The sequence below is a fragment of the Leucoraja erinacea genome, chromosome 34 (genome assembly GCF_028641065.1).
Source record: "Leucoraja erinacea ecotype New England chromosome 34, Leri_hhj_1, whole genome shotgun sequence".
NCBI classification, from domain to species: domain Eukaryota; kingdom Metazoa; phylum Chordata; class Chondrichthyes; order Rajiformes; family Rajidae; genus Leucoraja; species Leucoraja erinaceus.
Window position 1 is genome coordinate 10,570,921 of NC_073410.1, and position 20,612 is coordinate 10,591,532.

The 20,612-nt window shown below is 40.9% G+C and overlaps 1 protein-coding gene across 2 annotated transcripts in view; it reads right to left on the reverse strand.

The window, feature by feature from the left end:
• Nucleotides 1–810: 810 nt before the first annotated feature.
• The window catches only part of LOC129712989 (wings apart-like protein homolog), a 132,418-nt gene continuing 112,616 nt past the window's right edge, over nucleotides 811–20,612 (reverse strand). For both annotated transcript variants that reach the window (XM_055661823.1, XM_055661822.1), the window contains 5 exons: nucleotides 17,359–17,520; nucleotides 15,934–16,138; nucleotides 12,583–12,671; nucleotides 11,153–11,248; nucleotides 811–9,052 (listed from right to left, as the gene is read on the reverse strand). In XM_055661823.1, coding sequence (XP_055517798.1) covers nucleotides 8,987–9,052; nucleotides 11,153–11,248; nucleotides 12,583–12,671; nucleotides 15,934–16,138; nucleotides 17,359–17,520 — 618 coding nt within the window. In that variant the 3' untranslated portion in view covers nucleotides 811–8,986. The remainder of the gene's footprint in view (nucleotides 9,053–11,152; nucleotides 11,249–12,582; nucleotides 12,672–15,933; nucleotides 16,139–17,358; nucleotides 17,521–20,612) is intronic.

Genomic DNA, 20,612 nt, shown 5'->3' on the forward strand with positions numbered 1-20,612 from the left:
GAGATTGGCATGGCCGACTCAGGCCCGTTCCCATGCAGAGTGACTCAGAGATGGTAGAGCTCCAAACATGAGAATCGTTACGTGTCATGACCCCCCAGTCAATGCAAAGCTCCCCCCAATTCTCACCAAGATCAGTTTTACATTCACCACATTTAGACGGATGTTACCTGATATTAAGGATAGTCACTCACCTGTCCAGAATTTAGCTCTTTTGCCTGTGTTTGCGTCAAGACTTCATGGAGGTCTGGAACCAAATGGCCTTGGATAACTCCAAACCCACTGGTGAGGATGTTATCAGTGATACTTCACAGCACTGATGCTGAAAACTTCCAACACTTTGCTGATGATGAATTCTAGATTCCAGAGGTGGCAACTAGCGCGAGTGGATTTGTGAAGAAAATACTGGGGTAGCTTTAGGCCGGGGTTAGTTTTGTTTTGCTGCACTGGAAGGCTCAGACAGAGGTATAGGTAGTTTGCAGAAACTCTTCAGAACAGAGTGCCAAAATGGTATCCGATTCCAGAGCCTTTGCGGAATCCATTACTCTTTTCCGTTTCTTGATAAAATATGTTGTGAAGCAAATTGGGTTTCATTGATGATGGGGAAATTGGAAGGAAGTTGATGGAACATCCACTTGGACGCATGTGGTTTGCTGATGATAGGCAGCATTTGCACCCTAAATATAACTGTGAAATGTATTCCTGAATGAAGCTGCTGTGATCAGGGCTTTATATTCACCAGGTACATCAACGGATTTAAAGGGTGCACGATAAACTGGGTGCAAATGCAAGGAAACGACTTACAGAACCAACTGTACTGAAAGTAGCAACTTTTATTCGAGTTAAAATTATTTACAGGTAACCAAAGACATACTTCAGAAACTGGTACAAACTCTATTTCCTGCCATTTGGCTTTTACTCTGAAAGATTGAAACTGAGAAATATGTATAAAATAAAAATAGGATCGGAATCTGAAAAGTATTTCTACCATTCTAAATTTCCAATTGCCAATATTTACACAACTATTTACACAAAGAAAGTCATTTAAATTTTATTTTAAATCCATTCTCTTCAGGCCCTCATGTACCCTTTGCAGTCATGTGATTGCTACAACGGAATGGAATGAAAACAATTGCAAATGGAGACACTGGTTTTGCCTGTGGGGAAGCCACAAGCAGCTGACGGAGTGCACAGCGAGTGCTGAGAGTGAAACGTGGAGGAAAATGAGGACTGCACGAGAGGTAACCTTCCTTCTAAAATAACGCAGCCATATCTCTTATCTACAAATCGTAACTAAAACTGGGATTGTTTCTGAATGAGACAGTATAATGCATTGGAGAAACACTTCTTAAATCCTTATAAATTCACCTTTGGAAACCCACACAATTCGTCAAGTTAGAAATTTGCTGCTTAAGTTCCATTGGAAGTCCACACAACAACCGGAAAGCCTTGCAGTCTAAGGGTTGCCATTTCTTCCATTCCAACCTATCAGAGAATCAGGTATATGCAGGGTCAAAATCATGAGAGATGAGTTCTTCCAAGTTTGAAGCACCACTCCCACCAGAACAGGAAGGCTTTAACATATTATTACTTGAATGAGATAACAATTTAGGTGAGAACATGAAAATTATGCTGTCTATTCATGTTGGAGCAGCTAAACTTCAGAAGATCCAAATTTTCTTCCTGGGATGCACCTCCTCCCCAGAGCTGCTAGAGGTGGAGTAACATGCACCATCACAACAGAACGCCAAATACCCACCGCCTGAACCAAGAAACCTCATGCAATGTTCAACATTCTCACGCTGTGCGCATATTGACAACCCAAGTGGGATTCATGCAAGCAAAGCAACTCTGCCTCTGCAGAGCCAGCCTTGAAGTGGTCATGAATGCACGACAGGTTAGCGGATGAGTAGATAGATGATCAACGAGTTGGCAGAGGTGGGCAGTCTCTGTATGGCCATCTTGATTTCAGGGATGCCTTTACCTGGAGTAAGAATATTAAACACCCCAACTAAGCTTGTTGCTGGAAATAATATTTGATGAATGGAATTTTTGCACAGTTTGAGCTGTTTGTATATTAAATTATCTGATGTGATTTACAGGATACGTGGTTAATGGAAGCATTTTTTTTGGCACTTTCTCAGTTACCAATTGATTTTAGTAACCATCTCAGTTACCAAAATCCACACTAGAACACTCCAATTGATAAACTCCAATTAAATGGGTTAATTCAAATTCTCAGGATTGCTGATTGGCGAGGAAGAACCTAATCAATAAAGACCTGAGCTCAAGTGTAAAAACACCCAGGATGGTCCTTTGGTGAAGGCATTTAGACATTTCAAATGCCTTTGGATTAATGAACCTTGTTGGGTATATACACAATACATTTGCATTAAGTTGAGGATCATAACATACTCAATAGTTTTCTTAGCTAGATCTTTAAATTTTACAAACTGTAAAGAATGTGAGACACAAATGTTATTCTCAAAATAGTTTTTTTTTTTTTTAAGTAACTGAAAATGGGGTTGTTACAATCTGCATATTCATGAACAGGAAATAAATGGATGTTGTCATATGGAAAGGTTACTTCAGTTCCTTTCCCTCCACACAGTCTGGATGGCAGCAAACAAGAGGAACCATGAAAGGTCCCCCACGTCCAAATCGGTGGATGTGAAGATGGTTTTCGATTAGTAGTGACCTCTCTCATGGGGCCAAAGCAAAACATTCACCACAAACCTGCCAATACCTTTCAGTTAAACTTTCTCTTGGGTTCTGCCAATGGACACCAAAATATTTTACAATGAAAACTACAACTTGCCATTCCTTATCTCTGGACAGATCTGATAACTCAAACTTTCCACTTTGGTATATTTTATATTTAATATATTCCTAATTTACATAAATAACCAAAGCGCACCTATTAAGGCATTGATGTTCATAAAGCCCCGTTAATACACAAATGCATGGCAAAAATGTTTTAAGAAGGAACTGCAGATGCTGGAAACTCGAAGGTAGACAAAAGTGCTGGAGAAACTTAGCGGGTGCAGCAGCATCTATGGAGCGAAGGAAATAAATTTCCTTCGCTCCATAGATGCTGCTGCACCCGCTGGGTTTCTCCAGCAATTTTGTCTGCATGACAAAAATAATCCCTCACTGTCAGGGCAGCCTACTTAAAAAAATCTAAACCTTGCAGCAATGGGGAAGGAAAGCTAATATAAGGTGTAAAAGGTAAAGGAGGGAGCTGACCAGGCTACTTGGTTTTCTGCTTCCAAATTATGAAGCGTGGTCCTCCAATTGCGCTCATTAATTCCAACACAACAAGTTTCACATTTTTGTCAAATTGTCTGCAAAGTCGCAGAAGAGCAAGAGAAAGTTAAAGCGTAAACAAAGCTGAGGACTAACAAAACCTTTGCAACACTCTCCATCCTTGAACACAACATACAACGCACAAACCTAATTAAACGTTTTTCTTCTGCGTAAAAATAATCTGGTGTTCCCCAGGTCCCATCATCCAGTTCAGCATGGTTTCAAAGCATTTAAAAAAAATTACTGAAACATCATAGATGTTGTTTATGCTCTGATAAATATTGAACTAATTAATCCAGAAATCCAATGCAGCGTATTCTAATCAACACAGATCACAGATGCAATTAAAGTGAAGGGAGAATGGACCACCTGGCAGGATGGCAATAGAATTAAAAGCTTTAATATAACTCTACCAACAGCAAATCTTGATCGAAGCTTGTGCCGTGTACAATTTTAGTCGTGATTCAAGTAATGCTCTACTTTAAGCATAGCCACACCAAAATTTCACCTTCCCCAAGCAGTGAAGCATGGATAGCTTGTCCCTGGAAGGGAGTTATTGCTTGAAGTATATACTGCCAAACAGGATGCAACAGAGCTCCATAATGGCAGTTATATTGCTCCACTCGTTCATTTCATAAAGGATAGTGATGTCAACACAGGGGAAGAAAGAATGGAAATATCCCGTCAAATGTACCCACTCTGGTCAGACTATTTAAAAACTAGTTATCCAGTGTTCATTATAACACAAACATTCCTATCCTTTTTAAAATGAATTAATTTTTGAGGCATGATATGGATGTGTAGCTGTACATGTGGACCTAAGTTGATTAAAATATAATCAAATGTCTTCCCCATATTCAGTTATAGAAGTGTAGCAGTAATCTAATATATCAAGAATGGGAGCAGATTCACACTTGGTGCTGCAGACCTGTGGGACACTTGGATATATTTGGATCTTTCATGCTGTTCCAATCCCACTTCACGGGCCTAGGGCAAGGTGAATCTCATGATCAGAACTGTAATCTCCTCAGATTTGAACCATAGAATTGCGGTATCTTATGTAAATGAGTGACTGGGAGTTGGGTCATCACCACATCCAGACCCCAAAGAGTTTTGTAAAATCAAGCCTCACTAGAATGGATAAAAGTTGCATTGCAGTCTAGAATTAAACAAATCTCACCTGATTTAAAAATTTAAGTAGCTTTACCTTCACAAATATAAAACATGGCTTTAAAATCTCAAATCTGGACTTGATTGCAGTTAGTAAGAACATTCATAGAGTAAACAAAAAACAGGCCATTAAGAACTGAGGGTCGATGCTCAAACTGTGGCAGCTTTCTATAGCCACATGGGAAACTGAGCAGTCTATTGAACTTGCAGCAACAAGCTTTAAAAAGAATGGAAACTTTAAATTCACGGAATCTTGTTTCAAATGTTCCTAAACTTGGTGAATGCTCATTGGATTGTCTATAATTACGGCCTGTAATCTCATCTAATCCTGTGACAGGATTTGAGAAAGTATATGTTTCATACCTTGATCTAACATGCATCATCAGCTCCCGGAAAACCAGTTTCCAAACACTGAGTGAAATCGGGAACGGCTTCGACAGACCTTGTAAAAATCTTAATTCTCAATAGAGTTGACATTATGAATGAAGACTTACCACCATCAGAGAATGCAACCCAGCTGGAAAAATACATTTATTTTATTCCCCACTAAACTTGTCCTGACCTCAGTGACTGATATTTTACACAAGAACTCCTGCACCCATGTGTTCAAAGTGGCACCATGGAGTTCACAACCAGATTTAGTCAGGGTGAAATCACTAAGGCTTCAATCAACTGTACAATTAAAAATACAAAGTATAGATTTACATTTCTCGGGAAACAGGCACAAACAGTAGTGCGGAAAACCCAACACCAAGGAGGTTGCTCATAGGAGATATTCCTTCCGTAGCAGTCATCAAGCAGCATGTTGAGCAAAAGAATGCAAGGGGTAATCCTCTCTGGAGAGATATCTGTGTCTTTGCCAGAATGGTACATCTTGAAGTAAAGACTAATTTAGCCACATTCTGCAAGGAATAGCATCTACACTCTTCCTGGATACAATGATCTACCAATACAATTGATATTGCTAGGCTCTTGTCTGTGGCAGTTTGTATGAGATTAGAAAGAATTGAGAATAGTTCCCTACTGTTGGGAAGAATAAGCTAACAACATACATCAACAAATGAAATTTTACCTTGAACAAAGGCTTTTTAACTTCACAACATTAGTTCAGCCTGATGACAACAGAGGCAGCAATGAAGATAATCTGGGCACTTAACAATGGGAAAAGGGATAGGATTGTAATCAGAGCTCCCAATCATCAAAGCAAACAATGTTAACACCAGCAGGGAATGACATTGAATACTTAAGAATAATCAAAAAGTAGAGTTTAGAAACAATGGGGATAGCGGGAGATAAAATGATTTTATTGAAATATATTCTCTGCATGGTTTCTATTGTCTTGAATGAAGATAACTTTACTGACCAGCAGCTAGCTTCCTGTGGTCAGCCTGACAAAGCAAGCAGATATTGAAGATTGCTGAGACAGCAAAGATCTGATGGAGCAGACAAAGTCAAAGCATAGGGGTAATTAGTGACTAAATGGCTCTCTGAACGGACCCAACGCAGTGAATTGTCAATAATCTCTACCATATTTCCCAGTGCTCGTCAAGAAAAGATGCACGAGTGGAGGAAATAAAACATCACTTTCTGCATCAACATGGGAGGACAGAAAGCACACCAATCCAGCAAATGCAGAATCAAATCTCATTAAACTCAAAGGCATTTGCTGCAGCAATCCATTCCTCACAACGTATTATACAACCAGTCCCGAATGTTGGATCCGTCAGTCTAGGATGGTTTGAAGTTGGGTTCCAGAGATTAAAACTTGTGCCTCCTAACTCTCAATAGATTTCACATTTTGAAGACTTATTCAGTATCAGCGAATACAGTCCATCTAGGAAAATATAGAAAAGTCTCAATAAATCACAAAACAATTTGCTGCAGGAGATTATTGGCAAAACTGGTTCTGCAAGGCTGGATTAATCTCACGTACACCTCTGTCTAACTAAAAGCAGCAAATAAAATTGAAACTTAATTATATCTAGGGGTTAAAAATGACATGGGTGGGGGCAAAACCCAGTTAATTAACATGAAAGCAAGGGCACTAAAGGATTTCCTAATTCTTCAGTCATTTGGTCTTCTACACTTAAATAATACCAATCATCCACATAGAAACACAAGGTGCATCTTGGATCTAGAGAGCTGCATTACTAATGCAGAGCAGCCAGCTCCTTCCAATAATATTAAAGCAGCATTCCCAAAACACATTGTAGTTAAAAGCATAAGGGGCATTAGTACGGTCAGGTAAATAACTACCTAGTCCTGCTGCAATTCCATGATTTCTAAAGCAGTCTGCAAATTTTGCAGAAACACAATGGGATAGAGATGCGTTCCAAGTGACGTCCACCAACATATTTTCAGGCTTGTTGCTACTCTGCTCATACTCTAAGATGTCACTGAGCAGGTGGAATAGTGAAAAGGTATAATGCAAAGATTTCCAACGTAGTTGCTTGATGAGAGGCTCAGTTGGTCATATTCCACACAATGACTTTGACTTTAAAACATGGACCCTCCTTCCTTACATTTACCATTACCACTTCTATACCAAGAAGAAATTAAAGACCAGGCTGACATTTTCCTCATTGGTTACAAGCAAGATTGACCAGCTACAATACAGCTTTCTAGAGAAGCCAGTCAAATTGAAGCAGTTGCCCGCTTTTGCAGCACATTATCAGCTTATCATCAAATGGATCAACTACCCATCCGGGCTACTTCGAAACAAGGATGGCAATGCTGCTGAATTGTCAGCCTCGGTAGAGGTTGAAAACGATCATATCAGTTAATTCCTCTGGTAAAGACACACAAAACTGCTGATTTCTTCGGGGTTTAAAATGTGAGAAAGAAGCCATTAAGTTTAAAATGCTCGTATTATAGTATTCAACATATCTTTGTTGGATTGAGTCCACGGTGATTCAACGTCACTGAACATTGCCCAACCCTTCTCCCCACCACATCAGTTGAATATAAAAGACACATCTGCTCTCACCAGTCTCCGGAAGTAACTGCAAAACTTGCACAGATAATGTGGACTTGCCATGGACTGGGAAAAGAGTATAGAAGTGAGTGGCCAGAGAGAGGGCAAAGGCTGATGACTATAATTCCTGTTCCGTACATTTATTCTACTTTCTGAAATTACCCATACAGACGCTGAAAATGGCTCCAAATTCAAAAATGATTATCGATTGGAGGGAGGATTTTTTTTTAATCCAGCCCTGCTCTCAGGTAAACTCAGAATCTGTTTCAGTAAAGCAAGAAACTAATGCATTAAAATGGAGAACCTTGGAATCTATTTCATGTACCAGTGCTTTCTCTTCTCCCGTTCTGATTAGCTATTTCAATGTATTTCGTAGAAGTCGCGACAATAATTTTCCAAGTTAAGACAAAGAAAATAGACGCCGTCTCACTCCAGTGTTCACACTCCCCGGTGCTCCCAATGGCCTTCGATAATGTTACGGGCTCAAAAAGCAGACCACAGCACCGAAACACCTAAAATGAAATCAAAGACTAGTCGCAATCAAATACAACAACTGAGTACTGAAGTTTATCAAGAAGCTTCAAGAAGTTATCTTGAAATAGGCAGATCTCATATTTTCCGTGGATACAGTAAGACTTCAACCCAGAGATAATTACAAGTAACCAAATCCGTGTTGGGACCTCAGCACTGCTGGTGTGTTTCCTCAATTCAAAAAAGGTGTCCAAGAGAATCTTGGGATGAAGACTTTTTAAGACAAAAATACCCTCATCGAAGAAATGATATCTCGGTTGCCTAACTCGCGCCATTTATTTTAGTGCAAGCTGAATGGATCAGGGGAAGTAAACCAAATAGTCTTATCATATACTTATATATCTGTGTTAGTTAACTCTATTTATGGAACATTAGTCCATCAGTTCAGCTTGTAGTAAAATAAGCAGCTGCTCTGGAGGGTGGCAAGGTTTACTGGTGTCAAATGAATGAGTTGTCCAGCACAGTGCTCAGGAGCAATGACTACCAGACCAAGAATGTCGACATTTGTCTCAGTAATCATAAAAACATGCGTGGTACAGGATTTATTCCATACCCACACCAAACCATAACAAGCCGGACCGTGAAGACACAATGTAATATTGCTGAGTAACTCAAGGCCATTTCGTTTTTGTTTAAACTCTGAATTTTGATCTTGCAGGAAAAATTCTCCACACTGGGGCTGTTTGCATACCTGCATGGGTATGGAATAATTCAACACATGATTAATATCAGCTGTGTCTTGACATCTAAAGCACATGGCCATTCATCCTTAGATTAGTCTCTGCCTCCAACCTGTTCATTCACGATGCTGCCTGAAATTCAGACTGTACTGTGGGCATAAACTCCCATGGAAGAGCAGTCACTGACAAAGTAGAGAGCGAGCTTCCCCTTGGTGCTTTCCATATTTAGGGTTAGAGAAGGTCTTGACAATATGAGTTGGTTGATGAGGGAGGGGACTGAACCCCAAGGGACAGAACATAGCCTCTCGGAGCAGAAGCTTGGCGTCCTTTAGCAGTGATCCAGGTACTCAATAACTCGAGAGATGGATTTCTGTCCTGTCGTTCCCACTGAACACTGGAGACAAAAGAGAAATTGGTTATCAACGGCTGACGACAGACAGATTTTGGAAAAGCATTTTCACCGTAAGAATACACTTCTATGGCTCAATATTTGTGGAACGTTTAAAACATGTCATTTTAACAATAAAAGGAATTCACAAACTTTACAACCATCTGCCATCTGTGTGCATATGGCATTAGTTAGGTAAACTGAGTGTCAGGTGGATAAATCCTTTTTAGGAATACATTAGTAGACTGTTGCTCGTAGCTATTAGCTGAAAAGCTGCACTCAGGAAGAATTTGTGTAGTTCAGCATTTGGACCACAGCCAGCTCTCTATCAGTCACCCAAGGACATGGTTGTGCAAGTAATGTCTTCCTTCCAAGGTCAATAACCTTATCTCTAGCACTAAATACAGCTTCACATCAATGCAACTTCAACTCTTGTCCCGGGGATGCTGGTAAAAGCAAGCTACGTCCAAACTGTTCACAGTAAAATGGCGGATTATACATGAAAACTGAACACCAACAATCCTGCCACAAAGAAATTAATCCTTCCACAAAATCTACACCATTAAACACCTCTGCGAGAAGTGAAATGCTGATTCCATTTAATATTTTGGTAAAATGCATCAATTTCAATAAAATAATTTTCAAACAAAGTATCCCTAATGCCAAATTTTAGATTTTGTTTTAAAACCTTGACAGTTAAGCTTGTAGTCAGAACTCATGAATAAGGCATCACATCTCAGAAAATAAATAAAACCTCTCCATGTTCACTGATGCGCTCCCTGGCAGACTCCACACTCCTCACCACACTAATTCTCCTTCCTCGAGTGCCGGAGCATTAACCCACACAATATGCTGTGTCCACCCTCAAACACGCCTTGCTTGAGAGCTGGGGAATTAAGCCGGTGTTTCCATTTGCAGATACAGCTCTTGCTAATTTGGGAATGTAGTAAATTTAGTTTGAAGCACAGCCGTGTGATTTTTGGAGTCAGCGTTGGTCGTCTTCATTACACCCAATGATAGCCTTCTGCCTGTCCCTGGAACACATTGGCTTTTTAAATACCCAGTCCAAAGTGTATGGCACATACCGACAGAAAGCAAACCTCCAGGGAAACTGTTCTTCCATGATCTTTCCATACCTGGTCGATGTTTGAAATTTCACCGGGATCGCTGTGGGTCCATGCAGAATGTGGCCAAATGGGATACCAGCCATAGTATGTGCTCACTTTGTCGATTTCATTTTTAAATGAAGCCACGTAGCCTATTGGCAAGATTCAACACCAATTCCATTTGATCGGTATGTTGGCTCATATCAGAAGTTTATAGGCAACCATTTTGTCATGAGCCTGGAGTCACGTTTATGGTTAAACACGAGGGAGCAGATTTTGTTTCCAAATGGGCTTTAACGAACCAGACAGGTTTTTAATGTTGATCTGGTTGTTTCATGGACACCATTGGACTTAGCTGATTCCACAGGTGCCACACTGGGATTTGATCTTTTTTCTGTATTTTCTGCAGAAGATTTACTCAGGCCTCAGGACTGCCAGTCCAGAAACTCAGCCACTGAACTATCATTGATTTACAATACTGCTTGAAATTGAGCTACCTGGTTGTTGTCAGAACAAGTTGATTCAGCTCCTTCCACTCTTCACAGCATTGTCGCACTGATGTTTGCAGTCATTATTATTTCTCTTCACCCCAGTCCTGCATTTGCAGCGACTATCTGCATCTCTCTACATCGACTCTGGATCTGGTTTCACTCCCTCAATTGGAAACGGGCTCCACCACTCCCCATTTAAGGGAGGGGAAAAAAATCTGTGGTGACTTGGGTAACTGAATGAGCCCCTCCCACTGAATCTCACAGCCTCCTCCCTCATGTCCTCACTTTTTGAGGAATCATCGGATGAGCCTTTCCTTCCCTGGGTGTCTCTATCCCCCCCCCCCTCTACTCCAGCCACCTCATCTTAATTCATTGACTAACATGATCACCTGCTACCTGACAGATTCCATCCTTCCATTTCATCGAGTCAAGGGGTAATACATGTAATTACTCACTGGTCCTGAAATTACATTTTCTACTTGCTTTATATGAGCAATTGACACACTTACTGTAAGATTCATGAAATTCAAGAACTTCTGCAACATCTCAGTCATTATGGAGAAGTCTCCTTCGGGTAAAAGCTCCCTCACAGTAGTAACATTCACCTAAAGGAACAAGAATGAAAGAAGAGCGCCCAAGTGTTTAGTCTGGATAAGGCTTGTGCAGTTGGCATCACTGTATAAATTGGTCAATTCAGGACTCTCAATATACGTGCAGTAACATAGATAGTAACTTTAACCTTCTTCTTCCCACAGCCAGCATGCAATCTAAACATCCACAAATAGAATTAGCATCTCAGAGTGGATGAGATGTGGGAAGCCCAGTATGGGGCATATCCCTGTTGGAAAATGCATACCTCAGCTGCAATATCCTGCAAATTAGTATAGTTTAATGTATTATATTTTCATGATGCGACTGATGCTGCAAACATAATAAAGGACATGACCTTATTACTTTTCCCTAGTTGGAATTGATGTTGGTGGTGAACCAGGCTCGGGGACAGATTCATCCCAACAGTTATCAGGTAAAGGTCCTTTCATCAGCCAGAGTGCAGTCCTGATTTCCCATCTACCTCATTGGAGACCTTTAAATATCTTTAATACCAGACTTTATCTTGTACTAAATATTGCACCCTTTATTCTTTATCTGTACACTGCGGGTGGCTTGATTATAATTGTGTATAATCTTTTGACTGGATAACATGCAACAAAAAGCTTTTCACTGTACCTTGGTACACGTGGCAATAATAAACTTCTTGAAAGACTTTCTGCTGAGAGCACTATTAAAATGCTGCCTAATGTGCTGGACATTTTGAATTCAGTGAGGATGAAGGCATGGCAGTGTTTCCAAGCTGGGACGCGCAAATTGGAAAGGAAAATTAAATAGCGGTGTTCTCATGTCTTGTCCTTCCTGGTGACAAAGGTAATGCACTTGAGTGACATTTCAGAATAGCATTGCTGAGTTACTGCAATGCATTTTGTAGATGTCCCAAACACTAGTTACAGTGTGATGGGGGGTAAGGGGAGGGAAGGAAGGAGATGTATGTTTATCGTGGTGGTTGTGGCACAATTCAAACAGGCTGCTTTCCCCTGTGGAGTGCTGAGCTTTGAGTGTTGTGAGCTGCAGTCATCTTGGCAAGTGAAGAGTATTCGAACAAACGTTGACAACTCGATGCAGAGACAAGAGAATGATAACTGCAGCATTGCCAACACCTTGGAAACCGTGCTCTTAGGACTGAAAGTTTAATTACATAATTCTTCCCCCAATAAATTGAATGGATTCACATATGCTTTGCTTCAATCATGCAGAGATAGAGAATCTGACTGAGTGGTTATGCAAGGGTAATGAGAAGCAATTAAAAAAAATACATACATAATACCAGCTTTGATTAAAATGAATCTTCAGAAAGACATCTTCATTTGATGACTTGGATACTCACCGGACTCTCTTGACATAGGCAGCCCAGAAGTAGTGCTGTGTACGAGGCCACAATACAATCCTCCATGTGCTTTCCAGCATGCTGCAACGCTGCAAAACAAAACACAACTCACTGGCAACAGGGCATTGGGGCAGAGGAGTGGGGTGGTGCTTAGAACAGGACCACGACCAGACATGAAAGATAGATAGAAAAGGAAAGGAGGTTTGGAATACTGATTTCAATTTCAGGGATATTTTAAACCTCCTTTCCTTTTTAAACCTCACATTCCCTCCCACATCCCAAAAGAGCTAGATTAATTGGCCACTAACTTTTCCCCGAATGCGTTAATCAGCCTGGGGTTGGGGGTGCAAGGAGCTTGGTGGGGAAGGTGCTGATGGGAATGTGGGAAGATACATTGGATTATGACAGGATTTGTGTAGAAATGGATGTTGGTCAGTTGGCGTGGGATTAAAGGGCTTCTCTTTCCGTTTTATATCACCAGGCTCCCTATCATATGCTGATGTTACTGGTCATGATTATCTGCACCAAGCATAATTAAATATCTGGACTCAGGTTGCCTTTTGTTTCGGAACTCTTATGCCAGCTCCTCGGTTACCCTGATTATATTGATGTACAATGAAGGATTACTCGTTGTTCTTTTCCAACTCCCAGCCGTGATACAGAACAAAAGAAAATATTCTTAATTCAGTCAGATTCTCCCAGTCAAAATTGAGCAGTGCCCTCTCCAGCACTTTAGTGAGTTTTGATAAATTCATTACATCTTGTATTATGTATCTTATATCTTGTATCTTACATTATCCTCTTCATAGCAAGAGGATTTGAGTATAGGAGCAGGGAGGTTCTACTGCAGTTGTACAGGGTCTTGGTGAGACCACACCTGGAGTATTGCGTGCAGTTTTGGTCTCCAAATCTGAGGAAGGACATTATTGCCATAGAGGGAGTGCAGAGAAGGTTCACCAGACTGATTCCTGGGATGTCAGGACTGTCTTATGAAGAAAGACTGGATAGGCTTGGTTTATACTCTCTAGAATTTAGGAGATTGAGAGGGGATCTTATAGAAACTTACAAAATTCTTAAGGGGTTGGACAGGCTAGATGCAGGAAGATTGTTCCCGATGTTGGGGAAGTCCAGGACAAGGGGTCACAGCTTAAGGATAAGGGGGAAATCCTTTAAAACCGAGATGAGCAGAACTTTTTTCACACAGAGAGTGGTGAATCTCTGGAACTCTCTGCCACAGAGGGTAGTTGAGGCCAGTTCATTGGCTATATTTAAGAGGGAGTTAGATGTGGCCAAGGGGATCAGAGGGTATGGAGAGAAGGCAGGTACGGGATACTGAGTTGGATGATCAGCCATGATCATATTGAATGGCGGTGCAGGCTTGAAGGGCCGAATGGCTTACTCCTGCACCTAATTTCTATGTTTCTATGTTTATCTTACCGGCTAAATAATACTTTGAAAACCTGCAGACTGACAGATATGTCTTATTTTACTGAAAATATTTAATTCTATCAAATACTTCAGAATTATAATAGAGGAATGGCACCTTGTGTTTGGGTCAGAAATTACAGCTCAAGAGAAAGGGCATTTACACTATTTACAACAGACAGAAACACCTTTGTTCAATGAACACTTGCCCTGAATGGCCACCACTGCAGAAAGCAGAGCTCAGCACAAAAACAAAAATAAGCAGAAAATGCCTCATGCATCTGATCTCATTAGAATAAAATGTTAAACTGAGAGTTTCAGTTAAATATCAGAATCTGTGTTTATGCAAGTTATTCATATTTGAAGGTAGATGTGGGTGAGAAATCAAGAAGGACTGGATTCTTTAGGTTATGCTTTAAAAAACATAGCAATTCAGTTTGGACATGGACTGAATGAGGATCTGACAACTGCAGCATAAATAAATAAAACCGCTGGCTGTTGATTTCTGTCATGAATCGCCAGATTCAATTCCCAACAGCAATGTACAAATTTGAGTTTGAGGCATCTGAGAAACAAATTATTATCCAGTCTGAAGAAGGGTCCTGACCTCGAATCTCCACAGATGTTGCCTAACTTCCTCCAGCGGATTGCTTTTTTACTCCAGATTTCATCATTATAGTTCACATTGTTCTGCACTTCAAGACATTTCCCACATCGACATTTCAAGCGATCTATTTAAATGCTGCTTTGGTTGAGTTTTCCTTCACCTGTTGACACATTCTGCAACTCTACCTCAGCCTACTTTAGATAGAGCCGAAGATAGACATAAAATGTTGGAGTAACTCAGCAGGACAGGCAGTATCTCTGGAGATGGGTGACGTTTCGGGTCTAGACTCTTCTTCAAACGGATTAGTCTGAAGAAGGCTCTCGACCTGAAACAATCAGTCTGAAGAAGGGTCTCGACTGGAAATGTCACCCATTCCTTCTCTCCAGAGATGCTGCCCGTCCTGCTGAGTAACTTCAGCAGTTTGTGTCTAAATTTGCTTTAAACCAGCATCTGCAGTTCTCAGATACAGAGCCCCTGGTCAGGCTTACGTGGAATGAGCAGATGAAAAAAGGTGGCGTTCAAATCCTCTTCTGCTTGACTGGCAAAAATTGGACCTAGTTTCCACCTCACTGTGTTACACGTCTCTTACACTGCGCTGTCAACCAACTGCTGATTAGACAACTCAGCAACAAATGGCTCTAATAACCGCAGCGGAAAGAGGTCTGAAAGCAGCCACAGCTGAAAAGGGGTCCAGTGGGCTTTTATAGGTTGTATACATCTATTTAAAAGAGGGCAAGCAAGTTGCACATCCTTGAAAAAGTAGGACTTTGAAGTTTACAAACATTGCAGTGCAAACCTTTTATAAAGTTGCTGTGGGTTATTCGCAAGACAAACATGGCAAAACCCATATGTAGTGGAGTACAATCACTGGGATAAACAGGATGACATTGTGAAATTAGAGCCAACCTAATGAACCCCCAAAAACCTGCTGATTTTTGTTTCGCAAGTTGCATCTTGTATAACACCTTAACAAAGCCTTCTAACGTCACAGAAATATACTGGAGTGCAGCATCACAATAACCGCCAGTTAGCGAAGGTGATTCATGGCCACCATTAGTAAAGACTGACGTGTTCCTTCCGCAAATGTAACGCTGAAATAAATTCTGAACAAACGGCAAGCAAAAATGTGTTAACAATTATAAACCTTTGTGAAGATGCTTTGACAATATAATGTGCGCACCCGTGCCCTAATCCAATTAATGAGTTATAGCAAACAAGTATTTGAAACATGAAACAATTCTAAAAAAAAACAATATTGTGGAAGAAGAAGAGGTGACACTTTGATACAGCATCTGTTTGGTGAAATGCTTCTTTCATACCTTTATTCAAGTCGATCTCTTCATCCTCCTCCTCCTTCTTTTCATTATCATTCTTGGTGCAATTTTCTGACTGCACCCATTCCAATGACCCGGCAGTCTCCTGCCACTGGCCACTCTGATCCTGAGGTGGTGTTGGTGTGTCTTTGATGAAATCATCAGTCTCAGTCTCTGCCAGTCGGGCAGCTCGTTGCCGCTGCAGGAACAACTGGAAGAGCAAAATGATTCATCAAACATTTGTCAACCAACCAAAATGTATGAAGCAAAAGTTGATTAAAGATGAGTCAGTGGATCATTACGAGCGTATAACATGCCAACTTATCACACAGATGCAGATAACAACATAGGAACATTTGGTGCACTTCAATGTAACAGCTCGAGTTCTGACACAAAGGAAGAGCAAATAATTATCCGTTTTCAAAATGCTGAAATTCAATTAAAAAAAGCAAGTTAAAATGAAATCTAAAGATACTCACCATTCCTTAATTATGGAAAGTCAACAGAGTTATTTTTTGAGGAGCTAATCAGTCAGGGGACAAAGCAGTCAACGTGGATTTTACCAAGGCTATGCTAAACAGTCTGATTCAAGGGATTGAATGCGATCATCATCAGATGGCAGGAAGCAGAGGCTAAAAGATATTTTGGTGACTGGAATGCTGTTTGCAGAGCAGTTCCACAGGCCTGAAAGAGTGGCTGAGAAAAAAACCTCACTGCATTTGAACAGTATCTGATGCAGCACTTGATGTGTTGTAAATCTAACGAGAGTGTATAGTAACTATAGTCAGATAGTTACTGGCATTAATCTGACTATTGTGCTCCAGACCATCTCTAAAACGTTAACTGAAGAGATTCAATGCAAGAAACAATTAGAAGCAACAGAATTGAGACCCTATACTACAGGATAAGATGAAATGCACGGTTTATTAATCTGCAAATATGGAGCATAAATCCTGGGCTGACACAGATCCAAACTTACTGATTTCTGTGAACAATATGTCGACACTTCCTTCAAGTTTTTAATCAGCAAATCCAGAAAGTTGGTCATGTACAGATATGAACCAAACTAACCCAAAATACCATAATAGAGAAAATACAGCTGGTAAATTAGATCATTTGGATCAACGATGTTGTTTATACTCCAGGTGAACCTCTTTCCTTTTTCTCCTCTTGTAACCAAGACCCTTTGGTCAGTGGGGAATAAGTTGGAGAAAACAGTACAGGGCTGCAGATCATGCCAGCAGGTACATTTCTCCTGTACAGGAAAGGCAGGACCAATTACTTGACACGGACAGTATTCATTGTCTTCTGTCCTGATCAGGATAATTGATCCTGGCTTATTCATATCCACACTTGCATAATATGGAACCAGTCATGTTGCACTTCATCAAATGGCATACTTAGAGAAATCTTTATATAACAGGCACCCACCTGCACCAAGGCCTCGATAGCTCCCACCTGTCCTTCCATCTGCAAGCTGTCGTTTCCATCCACAGCACAGAATGAATCAAAGGAGCAAGGCGTTTCCATGTCAACAAGACAGTGCCTATTGCGAGCACTGTGCTCGACCAGATTAATCAGCAGGCCTAGACCCTGCAGAACATAAACACATGACATTCTGAGTAAACAGTATGAAGGATCCCAACCTGATACTTCATCTGTCCATTTCCCTCCACAGATGCTGCCTGACCCCCTGAGATCTTCTAGTAGTTTGTTTTTTTTGCCAGCAGTAACAGTGTGTGAACCAGTAAAGGCCAAGACCAGAATATGAGGTGTAAAATACTCTCATTGTAAAACTACAATATTACTTTGCTCATAAGACCTGGGTACATTTGTTACCAAGTTATCTTGAGAAGGCAGCTCATGTAATTACATTTTCTTCACCTATTATTCCTTTCATATTTTCATTTGGCCAGTTGAGCCTGAAACCTCTGTGACAAACTGATTAACATCCCTCATCCTTCTAAATTCCAGCAAGTACAGGCCCAGTTCCGACAAACACTCATCATAGGTTAAGCTACTTATCGCTGGGACTATTGTAAACCTCCTCTGGACCCTATCCAGATCCAGCGCATCTTTCCTCAGATATGGTACCCAAAATTGCCCACAGTATTCCAAATGTGGCCTTACCAGCACTTTAGAGCCTCAGCATTACATCCCTGTTTTTGTATACAAGCCCTCTTGAAATAAATGCTAGCATTGGGTTTGCTTTCTTTACTACTGTCTTTAGTCCTATGCAGTCTGATGCATGATTCAAATTTCCAAACATGCAAGAAAGATGTATTATAGTTTAGTTTGTCACGTGTACCGAGACACAGTGAAAAGCTTTTGTTATTGTTGCATGCTACCCAGTCAGCAGAAATACAATACATGATTACAATCAAGCCATTTACTGTGTATAGATGCATGATACGGGAATAACGATTAATGCAAGTAATAATGTTTAATAATGATTAAAGCCAGCAAAGTCCGATCAAGAATAGTCCGAGGGTCACCAAGGAGGCAGATAGTAGTTCAGCACCGCTCACTGGTTGTGGTAGCATGGTTGCCTGATAACAGCTGGGAAGAAACTGTCCCTGAATCTTGAGTTGTGCGTTTTCACACTTCTATACCTTTTGCCTGAGGGGAGAGGGAGTGGCCAGGGTGCGACTCGCCCTTGATTATGCTGCTGGCCTTGCCGAGGCAGTGTGAGATATAAATGGAGTCAACAGAAGGGAGGTTGGTTTGTGTGATGGTCTGTGCTGCATCCACAATTCACTACAATTTCTTGCGGTCTTGGATGGAACTGTTCTCAAACCAAGCTGTAATGCATCCTGATATAAAGCTTTCTATGGTACATGTATTAGAACTGGAGCCTGGAAAGTTGTTATGACACTGTAAAATATTAAACCAAAAAGCCATCAGCCACTAGTATAGTGTTTGTGGCTGGGAAAAATCATCTGAGAAATGTTCTTACCAATGTAGATGACAATTGAGATCTATTGCTAGTTACAGAACAAAAGCCAATGTCCAGGAGGAAGAGAATGCAACCTATCTGATGACCTTAAGTATTTTATTTCCTTTAACAGTGTGGAGGCAGTTTTCACCCTTGGGCTGGTATGAACATCCCACTGCGTGGGGGCTGAATGAATCAGTGCTGCTTATGCTTCAGTAGGCTGTTCCCTGAGCTCGAGCTAACACCACTGAGTCACTGGCCTTCTGCTAACTGACATCACTTTCCATCCACTCCCCCTCCCACACACCAAAGCTCATTTCACAGCACACAGATACTGTAAGATAATTATTATTTTTTTTTTAAATCCAATTTACAGGCAAGATCAGCTCCATTTAACATTGAAAATGATCTCTGCATAATTCTGATAACACAGCGATGGCATGAGTGGCACTGGGCAACAGCCCCACTGTGACTAAAATGAGATATTAACCCGGCTAGGAGTCTAAGTGCCCCATACAGAGCAGTGCTAGTGTTGGTCAAGCACTTCCATAGATGATAAAAGCCAAGACCCATTGAAACCAAGACCCATGAAAGTCAAAACTCATTGAGGATCTGTCCTCAGGAATCCTCAGGGATGCAGGTAGATCCAGAATTGCAAAGGTAAGACCACGTTCACTGTGTGGCCCAGTACATCTGACCACAGAAGTAGATGAAGAGGGAAAGGCTGCACAATATATTGGGCTAGAAAGTAATTGAGATGGGATGCAAGGGGAACGGATTGCTCGCGATTAGAAGGATAAAGTCAGAAGGACTAGTGAAATAAAGGAAGGTAAAATTATGAAGAGGTGAGATCAGAAGAAAATCGAGTGCAAGAAAAAAAGGTGTCAGAGACTGAGGCAGCAGGAGGCTGCCCTGGTCTGCAGGTTGCACCTAAGCATGTCTTTCTATCACTGACGGATGCTCAGTCTAGATATTAAGATCTCCTGGTTACTCATTTTTAGACCATTTCAGGCAGTGCACTGAATTATGTACCAATCATCTTACATTGGTTGTATTTATTACACAAAAGCAAAATAATGTAAATGCTGGATATGAAATAAAACAGGTTTTTTTTCTATCTTATACTGTGCATCTTTAAGGGACTGTCCCACTTTCACGACCTAATTCATGACCTTTTTTACTGGTGGGCATTTTTTATCAGGCTAGAAAAACGCCCCGACCTACTTGATGCCACGAGTACCTACGACTAGCATCACGACCTACCTACGACCTCGTGACGACCATGCTGCGAGTATGAGTCAAGGGAAAACTCGGCAGAGGTCGTGAATTAGGTTGTGAAAGTGGGACAGGGCCCTTTACATAGAATTTTCAGTTTTTTAATTTTAGATTTTCATCACAGGCAGCATTTTGCTTTGGTATAATGATCCACATCCTAATTTTATCTTGCTTTATTTCACTCCCCCGTCTGACTTTATCTTTCTAATCTCAAGCAATTTGTCCCGTCTCATTGAATGTATTGTGCAGCTTTTACCGTTCCATCCTCTTCTATGGTTAACTGTCTTGACCAGACAATGAACTTGATCTTGCCTTTGCAATTCTAGATCTACATGGACCCCATCTTTTGGTCTCTCACCCTCATTACAGTTTTAAGTTGCAAACGGGTATCATGACATCACCCCAATCAGTAAAAACAGAAAATAGTGACATATACAAAAGGCGAGGCCACAAACGCATGGAGAGGAAATTCGTT